This window comes from Lagopus leucura, unplaced genomic scaffold (assembly GCF_019238085.1).
Source record: "Lagopus leucura isolate 7727_CA_CO unplaced genomic scaffold, USGS_WTPT01 Super-Scaffold_739, whole genome shotgun sequence".
Classification (NCBI taxonomy): domain Eukaryota; kingdom Metazoa; phylum Chordata; class Aves; order Galliformes; family Phasianidae; genus Lagopus; species Lagopus leucura.
Genome location: NW_024962255.1, coordinates 7,660,825 through 7,682,075, shown reverse-complemented (window position 1 = coordinate 7,682,075; position 21,251 = coordinate 7,660,825). Strand labels below are relative to the sequence as shown.

The window sequence follows — 21,251 nt, the reverse complement described above, 5'->3', positions numbered from 1 at the left end:
AAAAGCACAAAGTTAAGCAACCACTGTTGATGCAGCTTTGCTGGAGAACTAAAATACAGGTTCCCGAGAAAGTGTGGTATCCAGTTATTAATGTTGATGAGTGCCAAGTTTTCTGGAAACATTGGTTCACAGCAGTATTTTCTGTAGCTGGAAACATTACTGATGATAGCACCCAGAAGTTTATTAGCTAATTTCCATGTCAGCAATAGCTTTGTGCTCAGGAATAATGCAGTAGTGAATTCTCTTAAATATGTATGGTTTGGTTCACCTCCTGTCAACACAGAACTGGGTTGTCATTCCCTGCTGAAATCTATCTTGGAAATGCTGAGCATTTTCTGGTGATACTCTCCTTGTCTGAAAATTCATTGCAACCAGGAATTTCAAAATTGAGAAGACGTTTATCCCAGGGTTTTTCTTTGTGAAACGACTCTCTTGTAGAAGAAGATTTTATTAGATTGTGATGCTTTATGGCACTTGATTAAACTCTTCTGTTTTTCAGTCCTGCAGATATTATTTACACTCTCCTGTCTTTTCACGCAGTAATACCAAACTTCTGATGATAAACCTCTTTTCTGATGCTTTATTTGAGCCTCAGCGGTACAGCCTTCGGTGCTGCCCTGACAATTGGTGTGTCACAGCAACCAAAAAAGAACGAAGGGAAACTCTGCAGCCCTTGAGCCATGGGCTGGCATGGTGTGGTCTGCAGCTGTGCTGCAGCAGGGCACCATTTGCTCTTGCTTTATGGGGTTTTGTGCATAGAGACTGTTGCTTCCATTAGTATATGCACTGCTTGCCTGTTGAAAATGTAGCTGTTAGAAATGGAATTCAGCTATGGAGAAGGGTTGTGGAATATATTTGCAAGTGTTCTGCTGACGGCGCTTATGGTAGATTCTAATTCTCATTCCATTTATATATAGATGTCCTATTGGTTGTCATGTGTGCTTTAAGTGTAAGAGAGAAATGTGATCTACGTCATTACTTGTTTATCTTGTAGATTTGCTGTTCAGAAGCAGTGTTTTTAATTAACATTGCATACTAATGGCTTATTCTCTCATCAAATGTTAGGGGAAATTCCTATAGGGCTGGTAGGTAGCAGTTGGCCATAGCCTCTTTCTATAGGCGTATAATAAACTAATCTTCAATTTAATGCTGTAAGTAAAAGCCAATTCTAAGTTTATGCTTATTAAAATACTAGAAGGAAAGCTTTTTAGCCCAGTTTGTTTACTCATGCAGGTGATACAATTATTTTATTTGATTAAACAATATTAGTTTCCAAATATGTTTAATTATCTTGCTCAGAAACAGTGCTGATTCTCAGGTGATAAACTCAGAAGGTTAAGGAGAGGTGAAATGTTCAGACAGTTCTGTTACTTCTATTTTTGTCAAGAATCTTGAAGCACCTCCTTTGATGTCCAGGTCATCAGCGTTCTCCTAAAGGACTCCAAACCTTTAGTGCATAGTGGCTTTGAAGGGCAGAATAATGATGGTTCAGTTCTGTTACTGCAAAGTGACTGTGCAAAAATGGCATCTTCAAATCTGCAGTGAATTTCTAGCTTTATTGGTTCCACTGATTGCATCTCGTTGGGCTAGGCCATATATATATTTCACAGTGAATCTACAAAGAGGTGTCAGGACAGTCTGTTCTGTGAAGTGTTACAAGCTCTGCTAAGGTAAACTGCTGTTACAAAGCTCACGTGGTGCTTCTAACCAGCCCTACAGAACTGACTGTTAATGCAGTTTATGTGCTGTGTTGCAAATCTTGCCCCAGAAGCCCTCTTGGTACTTGAAAGCTTTTTAGATAATTCCCCCTGATCCTTCTGATTCAGTCACGTGGAGCACGTGGGGTTTTCCAGCCAGAGGACTCTCCTTAACAAGGTTTTCAGGTGTGTAAATTGTAAGAGATTCTTTGCTTCTGAGGTTATAACCCCTACTGGCAAACCTCTAACGGCTGTTGGCACTAAGAAACCAGTAGAGGTTTGTGAATCCTGTGAGAATCCTGAGTGGAGTATTAAAGCTTTTAAACCATAGTAGATAGGCTTTGCAAGTAGCCATTCAAATGCCTCTTAACTTCCAAGGCAGAATTATTTTGGTTTTCAATGAAGGATACATTCAAAAGTGGGCATGAAATGGAAAGGTAGAAACAGAGCAGGGAACTTCCAATTCCTAGGAAAGCTCTTAATAGTTTGTCTAGCTACAAGAGGTTAGGTAACCCATTTACAGTTTATAAAGTTCACTTACTATAGTGTTATTAGGGTACAGTTTAGGGAATAGTTGTATTATGCACAACTAGTTTGTTCTGTTTTATTACCAACTTCCCCATCACTGCAACTGACTGAAGCATATTTACATAGTATTTTTGCAGAGAACTCATTTTATGTGAATAAAATCTTTCCTTAGAATTAGCAGTATTACCAGACTTAGGCTCATACTCAGGTTTTTTTTTCCATTAACTTCAGAGGACTGTATCTGAAATTACAAATAAGTACACTTTAAAAATGTTTTGAAGAGGATTGTTGATTGTTTTTTTCCTCACCTATCTTGATTGTAAAATCAGGTGCACACAGAATGCAAGGTAGACCAACTCATGCCTCTGTTATCTGAACAATGTGACATTGGTGTGGAAATGGCTTTAAATTTAAATTTGAGCCTAGGATGTGCTGAAATTCCTTCCATGCTCATTGGGTACTCAGTTTCTGAGCGAGAGAAAATAGCAATACCTCGCCTTATGAGCTGTTATTTGTGGTGAATATAAACATAAGAAGAAACCCTCCAAGCACATCCCAATCTTCTCTAGCTCTTTGTGACTGCAGTAGCAGTTATGAAAGTCAGTGATTTATTTTATACTTGTAAGTGCATGATAACAAAACTTCAGAGAGTAAGAGATGAGTCATCACAGACCCAGGAGTTGCTTTTCAGAGTTTGAAACAAACTTTCAGAAGCTGAAGCTGTCAGACTAAAGAACAAATCTTGAATTTTAGATGCAGAAATCTTTTTGCCCTTAACTATATCGGATGCTTTTCATCGATGATATATTTGAGTTGATCACAAAGAGCATGGTTCTTTGGCTCATTGCTCACTCCCAGTGCAGCGCAGTGCAGGGATTCACTGGTGAAAACAGTGATTACTCTGGTTTTGTGCTCTTGAACAGTGTGTCCCAGTTTACTTTGTCATCCAAGTTTGCATTTTAATTCAGGGCAGTCTGACAGCTGAACAGTCAGTGGTAAAAGGATCTGCATCTTCTCATTAAAAGAACATTTGTTTGTGTTTTTTTGCAGATGTATGTTGATTTGTAGTTCTTAAAAATTAGGACCTTGGTTTTGGTGCTATTAATTCAGCACATGCATGCTTGTAGATGTTTTTTGTAAATTCTTCAGGGGAAGCTGACACATTAAAACTGTGTTTCAAAGTCTCAAAACTGCATCTGTGCAAGCTGGCAGTGAAGATTTTGAGTTACACAGACCCTTGCCTCCTGTCCAAACACTGGTCTTATGAGATTCTTTTGATGTCACTTCAAGTGCTTTCTGTTGGGCTTTGACATTGATTTTGCTAGAACTCCAGGTAAATTGTTCTGAATTGTGTTGAACATCAGTGATGACAAAGTAATTGTGGTGACAGGTAAAAGGAGATGATATCTTGAGTGAGATTCTCAACATGTATAACATTTGAGCATAACATCCATGTAGCGTGGATGTTAGGCAAGTGTTTCCCATCTAAGTTTGCATGTCTTTTGTGCCTTCGAAATTACACTTTGCTCTTTGTAGAAACTGAAAGGTATAACAGCTACTTTCCATTTCCATCCTGTGTTTGAGTTCTCTTAGGAAGGACTCATTCAGGCATTTAAAGACAGCTGGGGCTGGATTAGTCTCATCACAATTCACACGACTGGCTAGATTTATTTAGTGTCTGCCAGAGAAGACCGTGTGCATAAAGTCTAAGCAAATTGTGCAGTAGGAGGGGTGCATTAGAAGTGCAGTTTTGCAGGAGCTATGTGTCATTACACACAGACCACTCTTGCCCTGGAAGCTGAGAAATTTCCTTGTGTGCACCAGCCTGAATGTCTCTGGGTCCTTTTCAGTCATCTGCTCCAACATAGGTGGCTCATTTCCAGTGGTAACTGAGCACAGATTCAGCATTTGGCAGAGACAGCCAGGAGTTTGCAAGTAATCTTGACACTGATGCATACTAAATCTTTGTGTCAGCCTTATTTTGTCTTATGGTCCAATAGGGAAGAGACTTCTTTTTCTTGGATGTTCTAATGTTTTGATTGAAGATTTCTCGAAGGTAGGAGCTGAATCTAAAATGCACCTTTTAAGCTCTACTTTGGACTTAAACGTGTGCAACTGAGAGTGAATATTTTATTCTCTCTACAAAAGCTTGTTAGATAGACTGTTGCTCACAGGGTAGAGACCCTGTTGTTGCAAGTACACTTGGTTATGGAGTCAGATACAGTTGTGGCAGAAATGAGGTACTGTAGTCTGACCAAGAAGAGAGGTTTCACGTAGCTTGAAAACTCTATTTTTTTTAACTTACAGAAATCAGATCATATAGTTAGAACAGGATTGGTCATAGAAACATAGTAAATAGTAGAATATTTTGGTTAATTTATCATGTGCAATACAATAACATGATCAAAGAAAGCTGATAATTAAATTGCATGATGGGCCAAACAAGTAGAGGGATTTGTTTGGTATTTGACAATAATGACATGATTTCTCATTCGGCAGTCAAATTCAAAGAAGGTAGCTTTTCTTAGCTGAAGGATGTATCCTTTGAATTGTCAGGCAGTAGGAAAAAAGCATTTCCTCTTGCCCTGTGGTTGTGTTTAGGGTTGGGATCCCAAGAGCATCTCTCTGAAGGATAATTAAAAGCAGAATTGCAGATAGCAGTTGGCCCCAGGCTGTCACGTTCTTATCAAAAGAAAACATGTATGGCAGCATGGTACATAAAGCTGTAGCTGTTTGCACAGAGAGCGGCATTTTATCATCCAGGCCAACCAATGTCCTTTCTGTTGAAGAAGATGCAAGTGGAATTTTCTCATGCATATATAGTTATGGGGTAGCAGGGAGAATAGATGGAGAATCTCCTGTAGAAGATCACATGGCCTGTTTATGTCATTTGGTTCAGTCATTGCTGCTAACTGGTCAGTACAATTAAATCGAAATAAAGTTTCATCCCTTTCCAATAACATTTGCCTGAATGAAAATTCTAAATTAACGTAAGAACAAAATCTTAAGAAATGCTGAGGACCCTCAGTTTCCAGTGTATGCTTCACACTCATCAGGGCCTTGCAGCAAAGAAAAAATCGATCAGTTTCAGTAAGCCACTCTTATCAAAATAAGTAGAAATTGTATCATCTGTTTTCTCAGGTCATCTCATGCTGCTGCAGGACTAGTTTTACTGAGCATGTTTCCAAATGGAAGTAATGTAAGTTCCTCACTTAAAATGAGGTCATTGCCTCCCCCCACAACAAATGTTAGGCATGGTTAGCATCTTTTAGTTGGGACTCAAGCCAGAATGCATCCTGCTCTGGCACAATGGGAACCTGCTGGGGGTTTCCCTTCACAACAGCTACTGTTAAAGATGGAGTGAAAAACAAAACCCTGCTCTCAACGTGGAAAAAAAAGACTGGATTTTTAATCTGAAAAAGAAGCCACTGTAAGCAGAACACAAAGGGAAAAGAGATGAGCAGTAATAAAAATACCATCAGTATGGGAGAGGGGTTATGCACATTGAAAATAATGCTTGTGGGGGTCCACTAAATGGAATAACCCTCTCTAGTCCCATGGAGAAGCCCAGCCTGAGCCCGGGCTGACAGTCAATGTAACATCTGCTATCAGATTTTGTCTTTACTGACGATAAATAGCCTGTTATTTCTCTGGGAGATTTTTGCAGAAAAGATACTGAATATTTATTAGCTAGTGTGAGTCAGCATCAACATTTTCTGTTTTAAAGTGGAAGCTTAAGGTAATATCCTACTGATTTAAAACATAGTCTTTCCTATTAATGTGAGTGTTTTCAACACATACACTGCTCTTCACAACAGGGACATAGTCTCTGGCCTTACAGCTGTATGTCGCTGGGACTGGAGTACCTTTGAGTAAAGCAGAGCTGGGACATACAGTGCTGCTGCTGCACACCTTGTTCAGCCTCAGCTCAGTTCAGAGTCAGTCCTGGGATGAGAGTTGCTAAAACGAGCTCCAAGGTGGGGGAACCTGCTCTGGGCTGCAGGCCACCTGCAGCTGCTAGTTTGTTTGTATGCTTTGTGGTCGAGTTGATTTTTTGCACTGTGGTATGTGGAATTAGGAATGTGGTATGTTCATTAGACAATCTACATTTATGCATTTCTTAAAAGCACGAGTAGCTCCTTTTTCTTCCAAAGAAGTACAATTGAGGGCCGCCGCGCGCCCCCCCGCGCGCGAGCCCCGGCGGCCGGGGGGCGGGCAGAAGTCTTATCATGCTGGTACTCTCATAAATCCACTATTTGTGAAATACTGTCTTATTGCTATTCTGGAACAAAGCGCTCTGCACATCTGAGGTGTATATATCCAAAAATTAAAACACTTTATGAATTGTGATTTTAATTTAGGCCTGGGTTTAAAGATTGGAAATACAGATTGGAAGATTGGAAATCCATAAGGGAACACAACAAAGAGCTGTGGAAGACTTAGGGGAGAAAGCCTGTGTCAGATACACAAGAAGGGCTGCAGTCTTTGTGGCTGAGTGCAAAAACATCTGATGTTTGGGCTGTTTTGATGTATGTCCCATGTTTGTTGTTCTCTTGATATTTGTCAAGACAGCGTAGAATCAAAAGCTCATTTTCATCTTCATTTCATGTTGGGATTGATTACAAAGAAGAAGTGGGGAGGGGGGATCAGAGTAGATTGCTAACGTACAGAATGCCTCTCTCAGGAATATTGAGATTTAAGTAATTAAGATGGGAAATTAAAAAAGAAAAAAAAAAAAGGTATTTTTAGGTCCATCAAGGAAATGTCCTATAGATGCATTGCCTGTGTGGGGCTTGTCTTTCAGATGCCAGTTAGTGTGGAGACACAGAGTTGGCTGTTTCAGAGCAGTGACCTTCCCCTAGGGAGCACCTACCTGCATGGGTGTCCTGAGGGAGAGCTGGAAACCTAAGACCCCTTTTTTTTTGTTCCTCTTCTGTGTTATTTAATACATTTAAACAAAACAGATCATTAACCAGTCTTCTACACAGGCTCCTAGGCATGATGGCAGTCCAGATAAATAATTACTGACATTATTGTTAGGCTTGTTTGGACTCTCAAATCCTTCAGCGATTTGAGCCTCAGCTCTGATGCTGTTCCTACCTGTGCAGTGGCCATTGCAGGTTCTGTCATGGACTTAAGGGTCTTTGTTTTAAATAAAATAGTCTCAATTGGAAATGGCACTTCTCCACTTAATTGTGATATTTGAAAAATAAAAGGTAATCTTAAAAATTGAATTTAATCTTTAAATAGAAATGTGAAGATGAGAGAATTTTGGACCTACAAATGTCAATGTTCTGGTTTGATTTTTTTTATCAATTTTTTTTTTTTTTAAGATTCTGTTCTGAGAATCATGGCAGTGGTAGTTCAGCTGCGCTGTGCCCCTCTACATTATTGTTATTAGGATAATATTAGAACGTTATTATTAAGATGACATTAGAAATAGATTTTGTGTTTAAAAAAAAAAAAAAAGAAAAGCTTTTATTTATGATGAGCTGTAATAAGCAAACAATTTAGACAGCCCAAGTCCACTCCTACTGCCATTCTCTAGGATAGGTTTGTTTTTCCTGGGTTTAGGAAAAGATGAGATATGATTGCTTTGCATTGGCTTCTACATTGCATAGAATGTCAGTTGTAGCTGACTGTTCTTCTCTCATCTGGTTTTATTTGAAACTTTTCTGAGTATGGCTTGGTTGAAAAGATGTTGGAACTTAACACTGAGAAGCTACTGTGAACTATAAAATATGTTTCTCCTGTCTGCAGTCAACAGTAGACACCACTAAGAAGTCCCAAGTCTTGGAGCAGATTAGGAACTTAAACCTTATTATTGTATTCTGGAACACAAAATAATTTTGTCTTCTGCAAAAGATTGCTCTGGGTGCTCTGGAGACTGTCCCTATGAGCTGTTGATTGCAGTCACCAAACGATTTTGTTAAAACTGGTTTTGTTTGTTTGCTTTCTTGATTTGGAGGGGAGGTGACTGACCCCTGTGCTCCAAGTTGGTAACTGTTTGTTTGTTTGTTCTTCTGTTTTTTGGGAATGAGGTGTCTTTAAAACAAGAGTATTCAAGTCATTTTGCAAGGTAGAAAAAACTTGTAAGACTGTTCTGAAATAATGCCTTAGTCATAGGGAAACTGGAAGCTGGCAATGCTGCTTTTAGAGAGGCTGGAATTGATTTAGGTTTTCAAGAATGCTGGCTCACTTTTCTCTCTGATGTTATAGCTTGTTTCTGCTTATGGCACAGACTGTAATGGGTGGAGAGAATCCCAGAAGCCTGACTGAACTTTTGCTCAGTTGTACAACTCCAGTGTGTTGTCCCGTTTGTTAAAATCTCCAAATTTCTATGTTTGGTGTCTCAGAAAAAGGAGAAAATTTCCCCAGCCTGAGGACTTGGGGGCTTCAGCTAAGGTCAGGAAAAATGAGTTTCCCTTTTTTGGTCTGTAGGGATGTATTACACCTGGCTGCTCAGGCAGCTTGTGCAGTCTCACGCACAAGTTCACATCACATTCAAGTAACCGGAAACAATTAGTGCAGCAACTGGGAGTGCTTCCTTAGATGGGCTGAGGTGTAGGTGAGTTTGGGTTGTTCCCAGCGTGCTTGGGGGGCAGTTTCTCTGGGTGCTCCCAAGTTCTTGCAGCATGCCTGTGCTGCTTTTCCCTTCTGCTGTCCTCTTGCAGTAAGACACTGGGTGAGAAGAGCCCAAGCTGCCTCTGAGCGCAGTTCTGTGTCCCTGGCCTGCTCTCCTGCCACCCGGGGGACATAGCTGCTGGTGGCACTTGCGTTGCTGGGTAATTTGAGCAAAAAATAATGTTGTGAGTGGTGACTGGCAAAGGAAGGCATTCTGTTTGTTTGAGAGCTTTTGGGAATAGATTTGTACATCACTTAGCAGCATCTGAGCTAGCTTATTTGAAACATTTTTATGTGCCCACACTGGGAGTATACCCTGACTCTTATCATTAGAAGTCCTTAAAAGACACGGCCATTGCTGTCCTGCACAGTGCAGCAGTCATTTGTTGCTAACGTGTGTATTAGCTATTTATCATTCCTTCTTTCTGCTTTCTCTCCCCCTCCCTGCGTTTTGTTGAGCAGATAGAAAGGTTCAGATCTGTCTGAGCGTTAGCAGTGTTTCTTGTCTCATGTGAATTGGTGTGACTGGCTGGAAGTGATTTTCCAAAGCAAGACTCTCTGATGCGTCCTTCCCCACCCAGAAGCAGCTGTAAACAGCTGATGTTAATTAGCGTCCACCTGCTGACTATGCCAAACAGGCATGCCATTACGCTGTGACAAAAAAGGCTCCCAGTCTATTAAGCCTTCCCTCATACCTTTGGTAATGCTGATAAAATGCTGACCTGGTTTTTACCCCAGTGGCTGCTGTTGCTAAGCACTGAGAAAATGACCTGTCTCCTGTAATAATCTGCATTGCACAGTTCAAATGATCTTCCCAATGAGATTGTTTTCCTGCCCCTCTCCAGGCAGCTATTTTTCCCCACAGTCTTTACAGGGCTGACCATGCAGCTTGTAGCAGCATCCTGAGCCTGATTTTTTCATAGAGCCTAATTAAACATTGGTGTTGGAGGGCTGTTTTGTTGAAAGCACATCACAGAAATTGATTTGTAGTGATCAGCATGTCGTACTTGGGAAATAATGATTTTGAGCAGAGAAGGTTGTAAACCAGTAACTTAGCCTTGGAAGCGTAATGCTATGTGCACAAAACACAGAAGAAAATAAGTCCATAAGTAATAGCTCTCTCTTTGAGAGAGACAGTGAGCACGCTTGTGCTGAAAGCATTAGTGAAATAGCCTTGTAGCTTGTATTACTACAAAGAGGAAAGCAATCTTCATATAGCTTGCTATTTTGCTGTCATTATGCCCAAGATTGCTTCATCCTATACAAAAAGAAGTAACTTCAAATGGACTTGGAGGCAGTGCTTGAACAGAACATCCAGTTTGCAGCAGCTGAATTGACAGAAGTCTGTAGCAAATCTAGAAAATGGAGGATGAAAACAATGAGTTTAGGCTGGATGGGTAACTGAGCATTGGGGCCACAATGTGTTATATTTATCTCAACCATTATTGCTTTCATTTTTTTCCTATGAAGATAATTACCGCACTTCTAGAACCTTAGAGGACTTTAAAACACTTAAAAGCTATAGTGATGTAAGCCTGCCATGAAATGATACTGAGGAAAAACTGTGACAGTTCCTGGAGGAGAGGACACAAAAACATGTGTTGACTTCTCAGAATGTCAGGGGAAGCTGTGGTGCAGATAAAATCAAAGATTTGTCCCTCTGGAAAGCTAACCCAATTCATTCCACTTGCTCCAAGGCAGGATCAGCATTATCATCCTTGGTGGATATTTGCATAACTTGTTAAAACCCTCTGGGGAATGGGAATTGCTTTCAGAGATCCCTTTCATGACTTAACCATCCTTTCTGTCATGCTGATATTCAAGCTGAAGTCATAATAAAGAAAGTTTGAAAGACAATCTTTAAAGGAAGATCTGAAAAATAATTAAAATTTTGTGAAGAAATAATGGCGCTGTGCCTAGGGATTTCTGATCACTGAAATGTGGACAAATATTGTAAATAAAATGCGCCGTAAAGTGAGGGAGAATGGGGAAAATGAAACAATCACTGTAAAGTGCCTTCACTTGTAGAATTTAGTTTTTCATTCAAGTAGTCCAGTCCTTCAACACAGAGTATTTTGCTTTTTAGTTTGTTATGTGAGATCTCACAGTAGCAGTCCAGTCTGTTTATTTTGACATTGAATATGATGTGGCTCTCTTAGAAAGAGTGGGGTGATTTCCTTGGAGTCCTGTGCTGTGTCTCACCATGACTGGGTAACAGATGTGTCCTTGGCTACTAGCCTTGCATGCTGGTCACTGCTGCATAATTGACTTGTATTTGTGAAGTCCATGTTGTGCTGCCTTGTCAAGCATACTTACACCAGAGAGAGTTAAGCAAGGAGGGCAGGGTTTGACCCGTATTTGAGAAGGCATTTTGAGATCTGTTGTCATCTAATTAAATGTATGCATAATACATTGTATCATTAGTAACTTCTTTTTCAAGAGAATATAATTTTATATAGTGCTGTAATTCCTAACAGAATTTTTTCTTCTTTCTTCCAGTCTGACACAAATGCAAGTTACTTGAGAGCTGCTCGAGCTGGCAACTTGGAAAAGGCTCTTGACTACTTAAAAAGTGGAGTGGACATCAACATTTCTAATCAGGTTGAAAAATATTCTGATCAAATTTTCTGTAAAATACCTCTCTCCTCCTTTCTCAAGAAAAGACATTTCTGTCTATGTATTTGCACTTTGTATCAGCAATAATGTGTTTGGTTTCGGATGAGTCATGTTTGCATATCTTACCCAATTCAAACTTTACCCCTTACCAAGACATCATTTCAATTCCACTTGGAGAACATTATGCTATTTAACATTATCTTTCATTCCATTTGCGTTACATCATGTCTTGGACAGCACACAGGACTTGAGACCTCAGAGCTAGTATATCATAACTCAGTTCATACTCTTTTCTTGCAATTTATTTGTCATACGGTTCACATGAGAATAATTTTTGGAAGCAGTCCTCTCACTGGGATATAATTTATCAGCTGCTGATGTGTTATTTACTCCAGAGGAAAAGCTATGCCAATCTTTTAAGTTGCATTTCTTTGTTGTTTTTTGTTTGTTTGTTTGTTTGAATCAGAATGGGTTGAATGCACTCCATCTCGCTTCCAAAGAAGGGCACGTAGAAGTTGTCTCTGAACTGATACAGCGAGGTGCCAGTGTGGATGCAGCGACAAAGGTCAGTCAGGCCCATCTGATTGTTCTCTTGGCCACACTGATGCCATGTATGTAAGGTGTCAGCCAATTGATTGCAGACATTACTGCAGCAATAATTAATTATTTTCCACTGGTTAAGTTAATAGGAACTTGCTGGGTTGTAGTAAATGCCGGAGATGACTAGGGATGTGATTTACTCAATGAATTGTGGATTTCTGTGTAGGTTTCTTTCTTGTGTTTTCTAGTAACCAAAAAGAATATTTCATCTCAGGAAATACTGTATTTTAAAGTGGACTGCATTCTTGACAATATTGTTGTGTATTCAAGGTTGAGTTTTGTAGTCTTCTCAAATATTGCTGTTTCTTATTTCAGAAAGGAAACACAGCATTGCACATAGCATCCCTGGCTGGGCAAGCAGAAGTTGTCAAAGTGTTGGTTACAAATCGAGCCAATGTCAATGCACAATCTCAGGTAAAGTAATATTAGTTTCTCATTTGGAACATTGCTGATGATACCGTCTGTCTCCCTTTCTGGTGTTAGTAAGTGTGTTTGGTAGATTCACAGTATTAATGCTGGCCCTTGAAAATCAGATTTGATGAAGTCAGTATTAACTCTGAATTGCCCACCTCATTCACCAGCAGAAGAAGCTTAGAAATAACATCTCTATTTTAAGCTGTTCAGGAGCCACACAGGCACACACCCCTGGAGTTTAAGAAAGCAGAGCCACATCCAGGGGTGTTTGGAATATACTTGTATGGTTCTTTGATGTGCAGCACAGCAAAGCATTTACCCTTCAGCTTTAGATCTGCCCTCCGGTGTGTCTTATGAACTGCTAATTTTTACAGAGACAGAAGAGATACTGATGAAACCAGAGAGTGGGAGAGAACTTTTTCAAACGACAGAGATCTTGTTTCACATGATTTAGTGTCTGAGGCTTAATTGAGGCCTTCCCCTTTTCCCCTGTATGAGTAGATACCACAAGCATATGCAGAGCTTTTAAGTACGGTGAAGTCCTTTGAAGGATCGTTTAGATCAATTATGGAAGATTTGAAATAAGGAAAAACGGTGTTAAAAGAAAAGAAGTAGAAAGAAACAGGAAAACATTCAGGCTTTAAAAATGTGTAAACCATTGACTGTTGGAAACGAGAAGTAGCTATGTCACAGGTGACTCTGGAGTCCTCTCTTGTTCATGTTCTCCCTGCTCGTGGATGAGCGTCAGAGAAAGAAGATCAGATTAGGAGATGATATTGTCATCTGGTCCAGTATTGCTATTTTTCCATACTATGACAGTTTGGACATGATAGACAGTGTTTGGGAAGAGAAGGAAACCTAAGAAGCCACGTTAAAAATATTTTATGAAGATGCACATTTTAAATGAACATTTTAAAATGGTTTATCAATATGAACAAAATATTTAAGAGGATCCCTTTCAAGAATGTTAGATACTTGCAAACTATATTTTATGTTTATTTGCTTGGACAAATGAGCTACTTGTTTCACTTTCTCACTCTTTTATGCTAGCTAGGTACTCTTATATTTAGTTCTAAGCACAACAGAATTTGAACGTAAAGAGAAAAATAGCAATAATAGTTCCAGTTAAAATTTTCTAAGTGTGTTAGGATATAAAACAAAGCAGAAACATTTCCATTGGTTTTCCTGCTGGAGAAACTGATCTTTTCTGATTGTGATTTAGAACTTGTGTATTCATCCCTGAAAATAAAAACAATCTGGGATTGTAAACACCTTATATAATTGCATTGTCTGTATACGCTAAGGTTTTGCCACGTTACCTTAATTTTGCTAAGATGTGAGAATAATAGATTTTCTTTGCCATTTGTATATTGTCCATTCTACACCAGTATCTGTGGGTGTGACATTCCACCTGGGATCAGTCTTCCTGAGGGGTCCCTTGTGGTCACTGGAACTCCCTGTTAACTGCTCCTGCACCAGGAACAGTGGCTCTGAGCATAACTTAACTGTTGTAGAGCTTGTAATAACATTCTGCTGATTTTTATGTACCAACAGAGAGAAACCCCCAAAGAAGTTTTGTTGTTGTTGTTTGTTTGTTTTTTCAATACTGACCCTGTTTTATGTGAGTTCGGCTTTATTTCTTCTTCACCTGAAGGTAACAGCTCAATCCTGCTCAACACACTAGCATTAGCAAGGTTAAGTCTTTAATCAAATCTTTGTGTCCTTCATATATATATATGCGTATATATATATATATATATATATATATATAATAATTCTGAGTCTGAATTTTTACCTCCTCTTGTAGTATGTTAGCTCTCTTATCAATTTCTATTTCTTATTTTGAGGGAAATGAAAAAGTAGGGTGTGGTGGAAAAGATTATGAATACCCTACAATAACTTCGATATAAGAAAAAGGATTCTGCTCTGCCTCCAGATGCTAATAATTCTTGGTTCTGAGAAATGTCACCTATTATTTGTTTCCTGAAACTAACAATCAGGAGTGTTGAAGTATTTCGTGCTTGTTGTCTAAATGCAACTGTTTAAAACTTAAGAAAATTAATCTTAATTTCCAGCTGAGTTACTAAATAGGCATTGAGTGTGTCATGAAATTATAGGGAAAAGTGCCAGACTGCTATTCACTATAAAAAGTAATCTGTAATGTGACAGACACCTCAGTGAGCACTTTATGGGGTTTTTTTGTTTGTTTGTTTGTTTTGTTTTTACCATTAAGCCAGATTTTAACTGTGCTGTAGCAAAACTGGTAGGTCTCATTTCTGGTGAGAGCACTGACATACTGCTTTGCCTCTGGTAGAACTTCAGCATTGCACTTCACGCTTGTAGTGTGCTTTACTGAATTGAGACCAAATTACCCAAATACCAGAACAGGAACAGACCCTGCAGCCTGTGTGATTCTTGTAAACATGTGGCTTCACAGCTGCTCAGTGTCTTCCTGACTGTGAAGTTCCTCTTGGATCAAGCATTCACGTGCCATTTCCTCTCCAACTGTCATTTTTTCTGCGCTCCTGTTTGCCTCTGCTGCCAGTGAAGTCTACATGCTTGGCCCTGGGTCACCTGCACTCTTGTGCATCCACGTTGGATGTGTGCCATACAACACTGCCCTGTTGCTGTAACAATCCAATGTCTTTCAGCTGTTTTTGCCATGGCTAATACAACTTAGCCATCATTCGCTGCTGCAAGTCTTAGACTATAATTTCCCTTCATCCCTCCAGCATGCAGAATGTTAATGTCTTGTTGCAAATGATGCAACTGTATGGCCCACCTCTGGTTGTCTCCCTTGGTTTCCTGCAGCAAGGTCAGTGTCCTCTGTAGCAGCACTGCTGAGTTACTCCCCTGTTCCTTCTGCCCTGCCGAAATGTCTGCTCTAACCATGTTGCAGCCCTGAGGGTGCTGACAAGGTCTCAGCAAAACCCAGTCATATGCACACACTCCCTGACCTCCTCATTACTGAAGCCTGATGAAATACCTCTCCTGTTATACCTCTTATTTTTAACTAGCCCTTACCTCCTGTTCTATTCTGTTTACTTCATTGGCTCTCACAGAATGGGATGAAGTGTTTATGAAATGAAGCACACCAGAATTGGTTCTGTTTTTTTGCCATTGGAATTGCTTCATTGACATAAAAGTGCAGCAAGCTCAAAAGCTGTCTGTGGTTGTTTTTCATGTTCAGGGTAACACCGAGCTTCTGTCCTGTTTTTGCAATAGGACTACTTGATTTGTTTAAGATTTTCAAATTGTTCTCCCTGTTCTCAAAAGGGCCTAGATACAAAGAAATGTGATCTCTAGAAATTTTAAAATGCACTCTTTGGTTTTTGTTGGCTCTTCTTTATTCATGCCACTCAAGTTCAACCTTTCCCTGTCTTTGCTGTATGTCAGCACATCTTCAGGGTTTGAGCAAGAAACACCAAGTTCTGGTGTGAGCGCTGAGCTGAGCTTCATTTTCTTCGGTTGAGTGCTGTGTAACCAGGCAAGAGCTCTGGGGTCTTAGGATGGAGCAGTTGAAGAGAAGAGCTGCTTGGCACCATTGCAACTGACAAAAAGGGTTGTGCTGGAGCATGATAAAATAATTGGTTGTTTTTATTGCTGGTGCTACTTTGGTTGTTTCACCTCTACCAAACTGTTTAGTCAATATTATGTGGATGATGCAAGTTGTTACTGTAAAGTGAATTTATCCACTGGTTCCTGACTGTTGCACTGAGGAACATGCAGTGTTATATGAAAACCAAGCAATTTCGGGTTCAAAGCAGCAACTTTATGAATTCCTTTTGAAGTACCTTGAAACCAGAACAAGTATCATGATTTCATTTTGCTGTTTTGGTTTTGTGAGTTATGTCAAAGCTCTGAATTTCAGAAATGCATAGGACTGTAGAGAAGAATTAAATTGTGGAAATCCAATTCCTGAAAGGTTGTGGCCTGTGTACGGTTAAGGCAAAGATAACAGCATTGACTGTAAGTGGAAAGTACTTGCCAGAGAATGAGTTAAGCCTTTCAGCCTCTAATACTAGTTTTGCATTGATTGAAATCACTCACTTGAGCATAATTTGACAAATGCTCTAATGTGGTCAGAAACACTGATAAACCTTTGTCTCGAACTGCTGAGAACCAGTCATCCCAAGATCTCCTGATGCCTGAAATGTGAAGTAGCTCAGTGACCACAAGCAGGCTGTGTTCTACAGGCAGCTCTTTGAGGAGATACAAGCCATAAATAGGAAGCACAAGTGAATTAGAAATGAAAGGTAATGGAGAAAAGAGAAAAAATCATTCTTAAGTCATTGCCCTTGCTGTCTCTATAGATGCGCATTGTATTTGCCTGTCCCATTTTGTATTTTGACCTGCAGTTGCATTTATCGTGAATCAGAGCTTTTCTCTACCAAATGGTTGTTCAAACTGACTTTTAGTTTGACTTCAGTGGATATAAAAGGAACTATTCTTGCTTATCTGTAGTAACTTTCTGATCAACTGAAAGTGTCTTTTAAAATAATAACTACCCTTTTCCTATCTTCGGTTAAATCAAGGGTGGTCATGTCACTAACTAGTATGTGAGCAAATGCTGTTTGTTTGTTTTCCTGCTAATCTACCTGAGTTTGGCAAGCCTTTGCTATGTATAAAATGTTTGTGATGTGTTTACACTCCTGTTTTCCTGTTTCAGAATGGTTTCACTCCTCTGTATATGGCAGCCCAAGAAAACCACCTGGAGGTTGTTAAGTTTCTTCTTGATAATGGTGCCAGTCAGAGCCTTGCCACAGAGGTAAAAGTTTGAGTTTTTCAGTTCACAAAGAAAATACAATGCAATCCAGTAGTAACTGTTGCCAGCTTTCACCAAGCTTGTCTTTCAAGTACGAAATTGAAGAGCAGAAAAAAGTTCTCTCTATGAAATGTGCTAATGAATATTGATTTATTGACTTCTCAGCAATTTAAACCTCTTGCCATTTCTAGAATTAAAAAAAAAAATAAAATAAAAAAAAAAAACTAGAAACAGTTCTAAAAGTAGATATGTTCTTAGTCATTTCTGGTAATCTTTCAGGTTAAGTGCTCAGAGAAGCTGTATGCAAGATGTAACAGTTCTCTGTGCCTTCATTAAAAGTACAGACTAATATAGAGGGCAATCATAAAGCAAGAACTGTTTATGCTGCGGAGCCAGCTCTGGGATATCAGGGAAAACCCAGGGTTACTAAGTGCTTGGAGTATTTTCTGAGCTGCATTTATTGCCAAGTTGATACCCTCTCTGCAGCATGCAATTATTCTGTCTGGTTTTGCAGTGATAATTGCAAGTTGACAGAATAATGGAAGATCCATCCTTAAAAGTGTTCTGTGATCTTTCTCAAACAACAGTTTTTATTTCTAGTTTTAAAGAATAATTATAACTCAGTGAGGAAACTTAGAAAAATATTCAAAGTGATTATAAGAATAGCAGACATTAATATTCCTAAAAATAGTCTTAAATAGCATTTCAATAGGACTGCATTCCATCTGTTAAAAAAAAAAAGTATTTTATCTCTAAAACTTTTTAGGAAATTAACTGCTCCATGTGAACTGATTCCTCAAAACCAATAATGCTTGAGAAAGTTGCATTTTTTGCAAAATACGCGATGAAAAATTACTTCATTGCTTCACTGTACATTGTAACATCATTGCTTACTGATGTATGTAGAGAATCTTCTGTTTTGATGACAATATTGTAAAAATAATTCATGGATGAAAAGCTTTCAAAATCACCTATAATCTGTGCCAAACTGATTTTCTGAAAATAGAATTAAGTAGAATTGTGCACAAGTAGTTGGTTCTGATTCTTCTACACTTTTTCTCTTGAGCTTCTTATGTCAGTTTAGGCTGAGCTGTTGTCCAGCTCAGCCTGATACCCATGCTGTAATTCCTTTAAAGATTCAGACTACAAAACAATGTTGCCTTTATTGCCTTACTTGTTTGTGATAGTTGCTTAGGAGTGCTTTTTGTTTTCTCTGGGTTAAAGTTTTTATATGAAAATTTAATTTCAAAAGCCTTTGTTTAGACAGTTACTACTTAACTAATTATTCATTAATGATAACTCTTCAGCAAAGACGTTTTAATATACATTAAAAAAAGTAGAGCCACACGCTGTCTTTAAATCATGCTTAGTTTTTTTTTGTTGTTGTTGTTGTTGTTTTTTTTCCTAGAGTGGGCTTTGCTTTATGTTTTAAAGTGTAGTTGCTAATTATACTACTGACATCGAGATACTTGCAATTGTTTTTTGGGGTCGGTAATTTCAGATAGCATGTGGTGGAAATGCATTCTTGTCATTGCTAATATTCCTGGTCTCAGTTTCTTGGCCGTGGTACAGTGATCTCTGCACAAACTGAATCTGTTGGAGGACCTTGTCAGAGTTAGGAAACCGGAGTATAGGCTATAGCAGCTATTTTGGTGTTGAAATGAAGTGCTCCCATTTGTACACTCACTTTTCCCAAAGGAAAGGGGAAGATGTATTACTAGGATTTTTTTTTCCTCATTGTTAGCAGCATTTTTACCAGAAGAGGAAGTCTGTTGAGAAAAGATGTTGGTGATAGTTAAGGCACTTGTCTCTGAGAAGCAGCTGACCGTGCCACTGCCGTTGGCTGTGTAGAGAGGGAAGCAAACATCTCCAGGTCACCATGTGTGTGCTGTCCCTTTCAAGGTTCCTTCAGGTCTCCATTTCTGCAGGTACAGTGTAGCTATATTGTCAGAGCCCTCTGGTGGGGATATTTGTGGCAGTTTTGGCCTTCAAAGCTGCACAGTGTTTTTCATACCATGTGCCTGCCTGCTGGAACATCCCTGGGACCACAGCCCAGAGCCCTGCCCCGCCTCTACAGGAGGGTGAGCATCATGCCAAGGAGAAGGCTGGGTTCAGTGAGTTAATAAATAAATCATTCAACGAGAAAGGAAAAATTAACTGAAAAAACAGCAGCTCCTTAAATAAATGACTTGTTAGGAACCAAGGAATTTCATTGAGTTTTCTTCTATCTTTTCCTCAATTTTTTTGCAAAGATGCTGTCTCTGTCTTTCTTTTCTTTCCTTTGTTCTCTTAAGATTAGTTTCTCTTTGTTTTGGGAGACAGAGAAGAAATTCCTTATTGAAGACATTATTTCTACCTCCAACAGCTAAAAAGTTAATGTTTGAACTCTGCACTTCTGGCATTGTAGGGATCAGCATACTTCTATGATATTGCTGTGCTGCTGTTTCACACTTATGTAAACATACAGTTGGATCATGACAGAAATAGTAAAGAAATGATAGAATGTGTTTTCTACCTACCACCCTGTATTGAGGTTTACTAATAAAAACTCTGAACATACAGATCAAGTGTTAAAGTAATAACCAAATAAATCCTTAAGTAGTATAATTTGCATTATGATTTCGGGTGATTTGTGGGTATTATACTAGATAAAAGTGATTCTAAATAATAACTAATTCTTCAGTCTTCTAAAAATCCATTAAAATACAATTATAAAAACATCTCGGGCTGTACTTCTCCTGTGTTTGAGGGATCCACTCTAAAATCTATTAAATAAGTCTTCTATTTTTCAGGTCTTCTTCCACATTTGGTTTATCATTTGCTAGTCTGAAAAGAAATAACTTCTGTTCATAAGAGGATTATATGTCACTTGTATGCTTTGGAGTTATAGCAAAGCAATTGGTATATTGGGAGAATGAGCATTCTTTTTCAAATATTACTGAAATGTATTATTGATACTTATTGTTTAAATATATACAGATATTGTTCAAAATCCACATTTAAATATTTGAGAGTTGAGATGAAATTTAATAATAAAATGGAAATATATGTTATAATTGGTAGCTTTGGGGAGGAAGAATGATAATTTGCTATGGAGACATCATTACCACTTTTAAGTAATACCAGCTTTTTGTATTTCTGTATACTAACACACACACTTATGCATATAGTGAAGTGTGTAAAGTGAATAGTTTAATGTTTTTTTCCAAGTCAGCTTTGTTTGCATATGTCTTATAATTTTACTGTCACCTGCAATGAGATCTCTTCACTCCCATTTTTCGCCCCCTGGAAATTTTGGAATAAGTGTTGAGCAGCCTTGTTGTATGTTGCAGGATGGTTTCACACCTTTGGCAGTAGCTTTACAGCAAGGTCATGACCAGGTGGTTTCACTGTTGCTTGAAAATGATACAAAAGGAAAAGTCCGTCTTCCTGCTCTTCACATCGCTGCTCGGAAGGATGATACGAAGGCAGCGGCTCTGCTCCTGCAGAATGACCACAATGCTGATGTGGAGTCAAAGGTCAGTTGTAGGGATATAAGGTTTGATGCTGTTAAGTGCTGAGCACGTCTTGTGTCCAGTGAAGATCTCCCTTTATTAAAGTGTTTGGCTTATGAGTTGCACGTAACTTTCTCTGATTGCTTGTGACTAAAAATAATGTTTCGTTAGCTTCCCTTGCCTCTTTTTTTCCTCACTCCCTTTTTGTTTGAATCAGGGCTAACTCCTCTTTTAGAAATTTTGCAAATGGAAAATAAAAGCAAAATATTATTACAATCATTCTCTTGAAAATGGAAGCCACTGTTGAGGTGGTCTGCTAGAGAGACCATACAATTAAGTCATTTGATTAGTTGTTTGTGAAATTGCCACTTTAAGAATTCTAATAAACATGTAACAATTAACATTCAAAATACTCAATCATTCAGCTTCCATTCAGTCAAGCTTTCTTTGTGCCAATTGTGCTGTCGTTTGAGCTGCCATGCCATGTAGCAATCATGAAGCTTTTTGCATCCA

General features: G+C 38.9%; 1 protein-coding gene across 2 annotated transcripts in view; it reads left to right on the top strand.

Moving 5' to 3' along the window:
* ANK3 (ankyrin 3) overlaps positions 1–21,251 on the top strand; it is a 346,475-nt gene that overhangs the window by 190,859 nt on the left and 134,365 nt on the right. For both annotated transcript variants that reach the window (XM_042862644.1, XM_042862645.1), the window contains exons 3-7: positions 11,349–11,450; positions 11,932–12,030; positions 12,381–12,479; positions 17,149–17,247; positions 20,577–20,762. In XM_042862644.1, the coding sequence (XP_042718578.1) occupies positions 11,349–11,450; positions 11,932–12,030; positions 12,381–12,479; positions 17,149–17,247; positions 20,577–20,762 (585 nt within the window). The remainder of the gene's footprint in view (positions 1–11,348; positions 11,451–11,931; positions 12,031–12,380; positions 12,480–17,148; positions 17,248–20,576; positions 20,763–21,251) is intronic.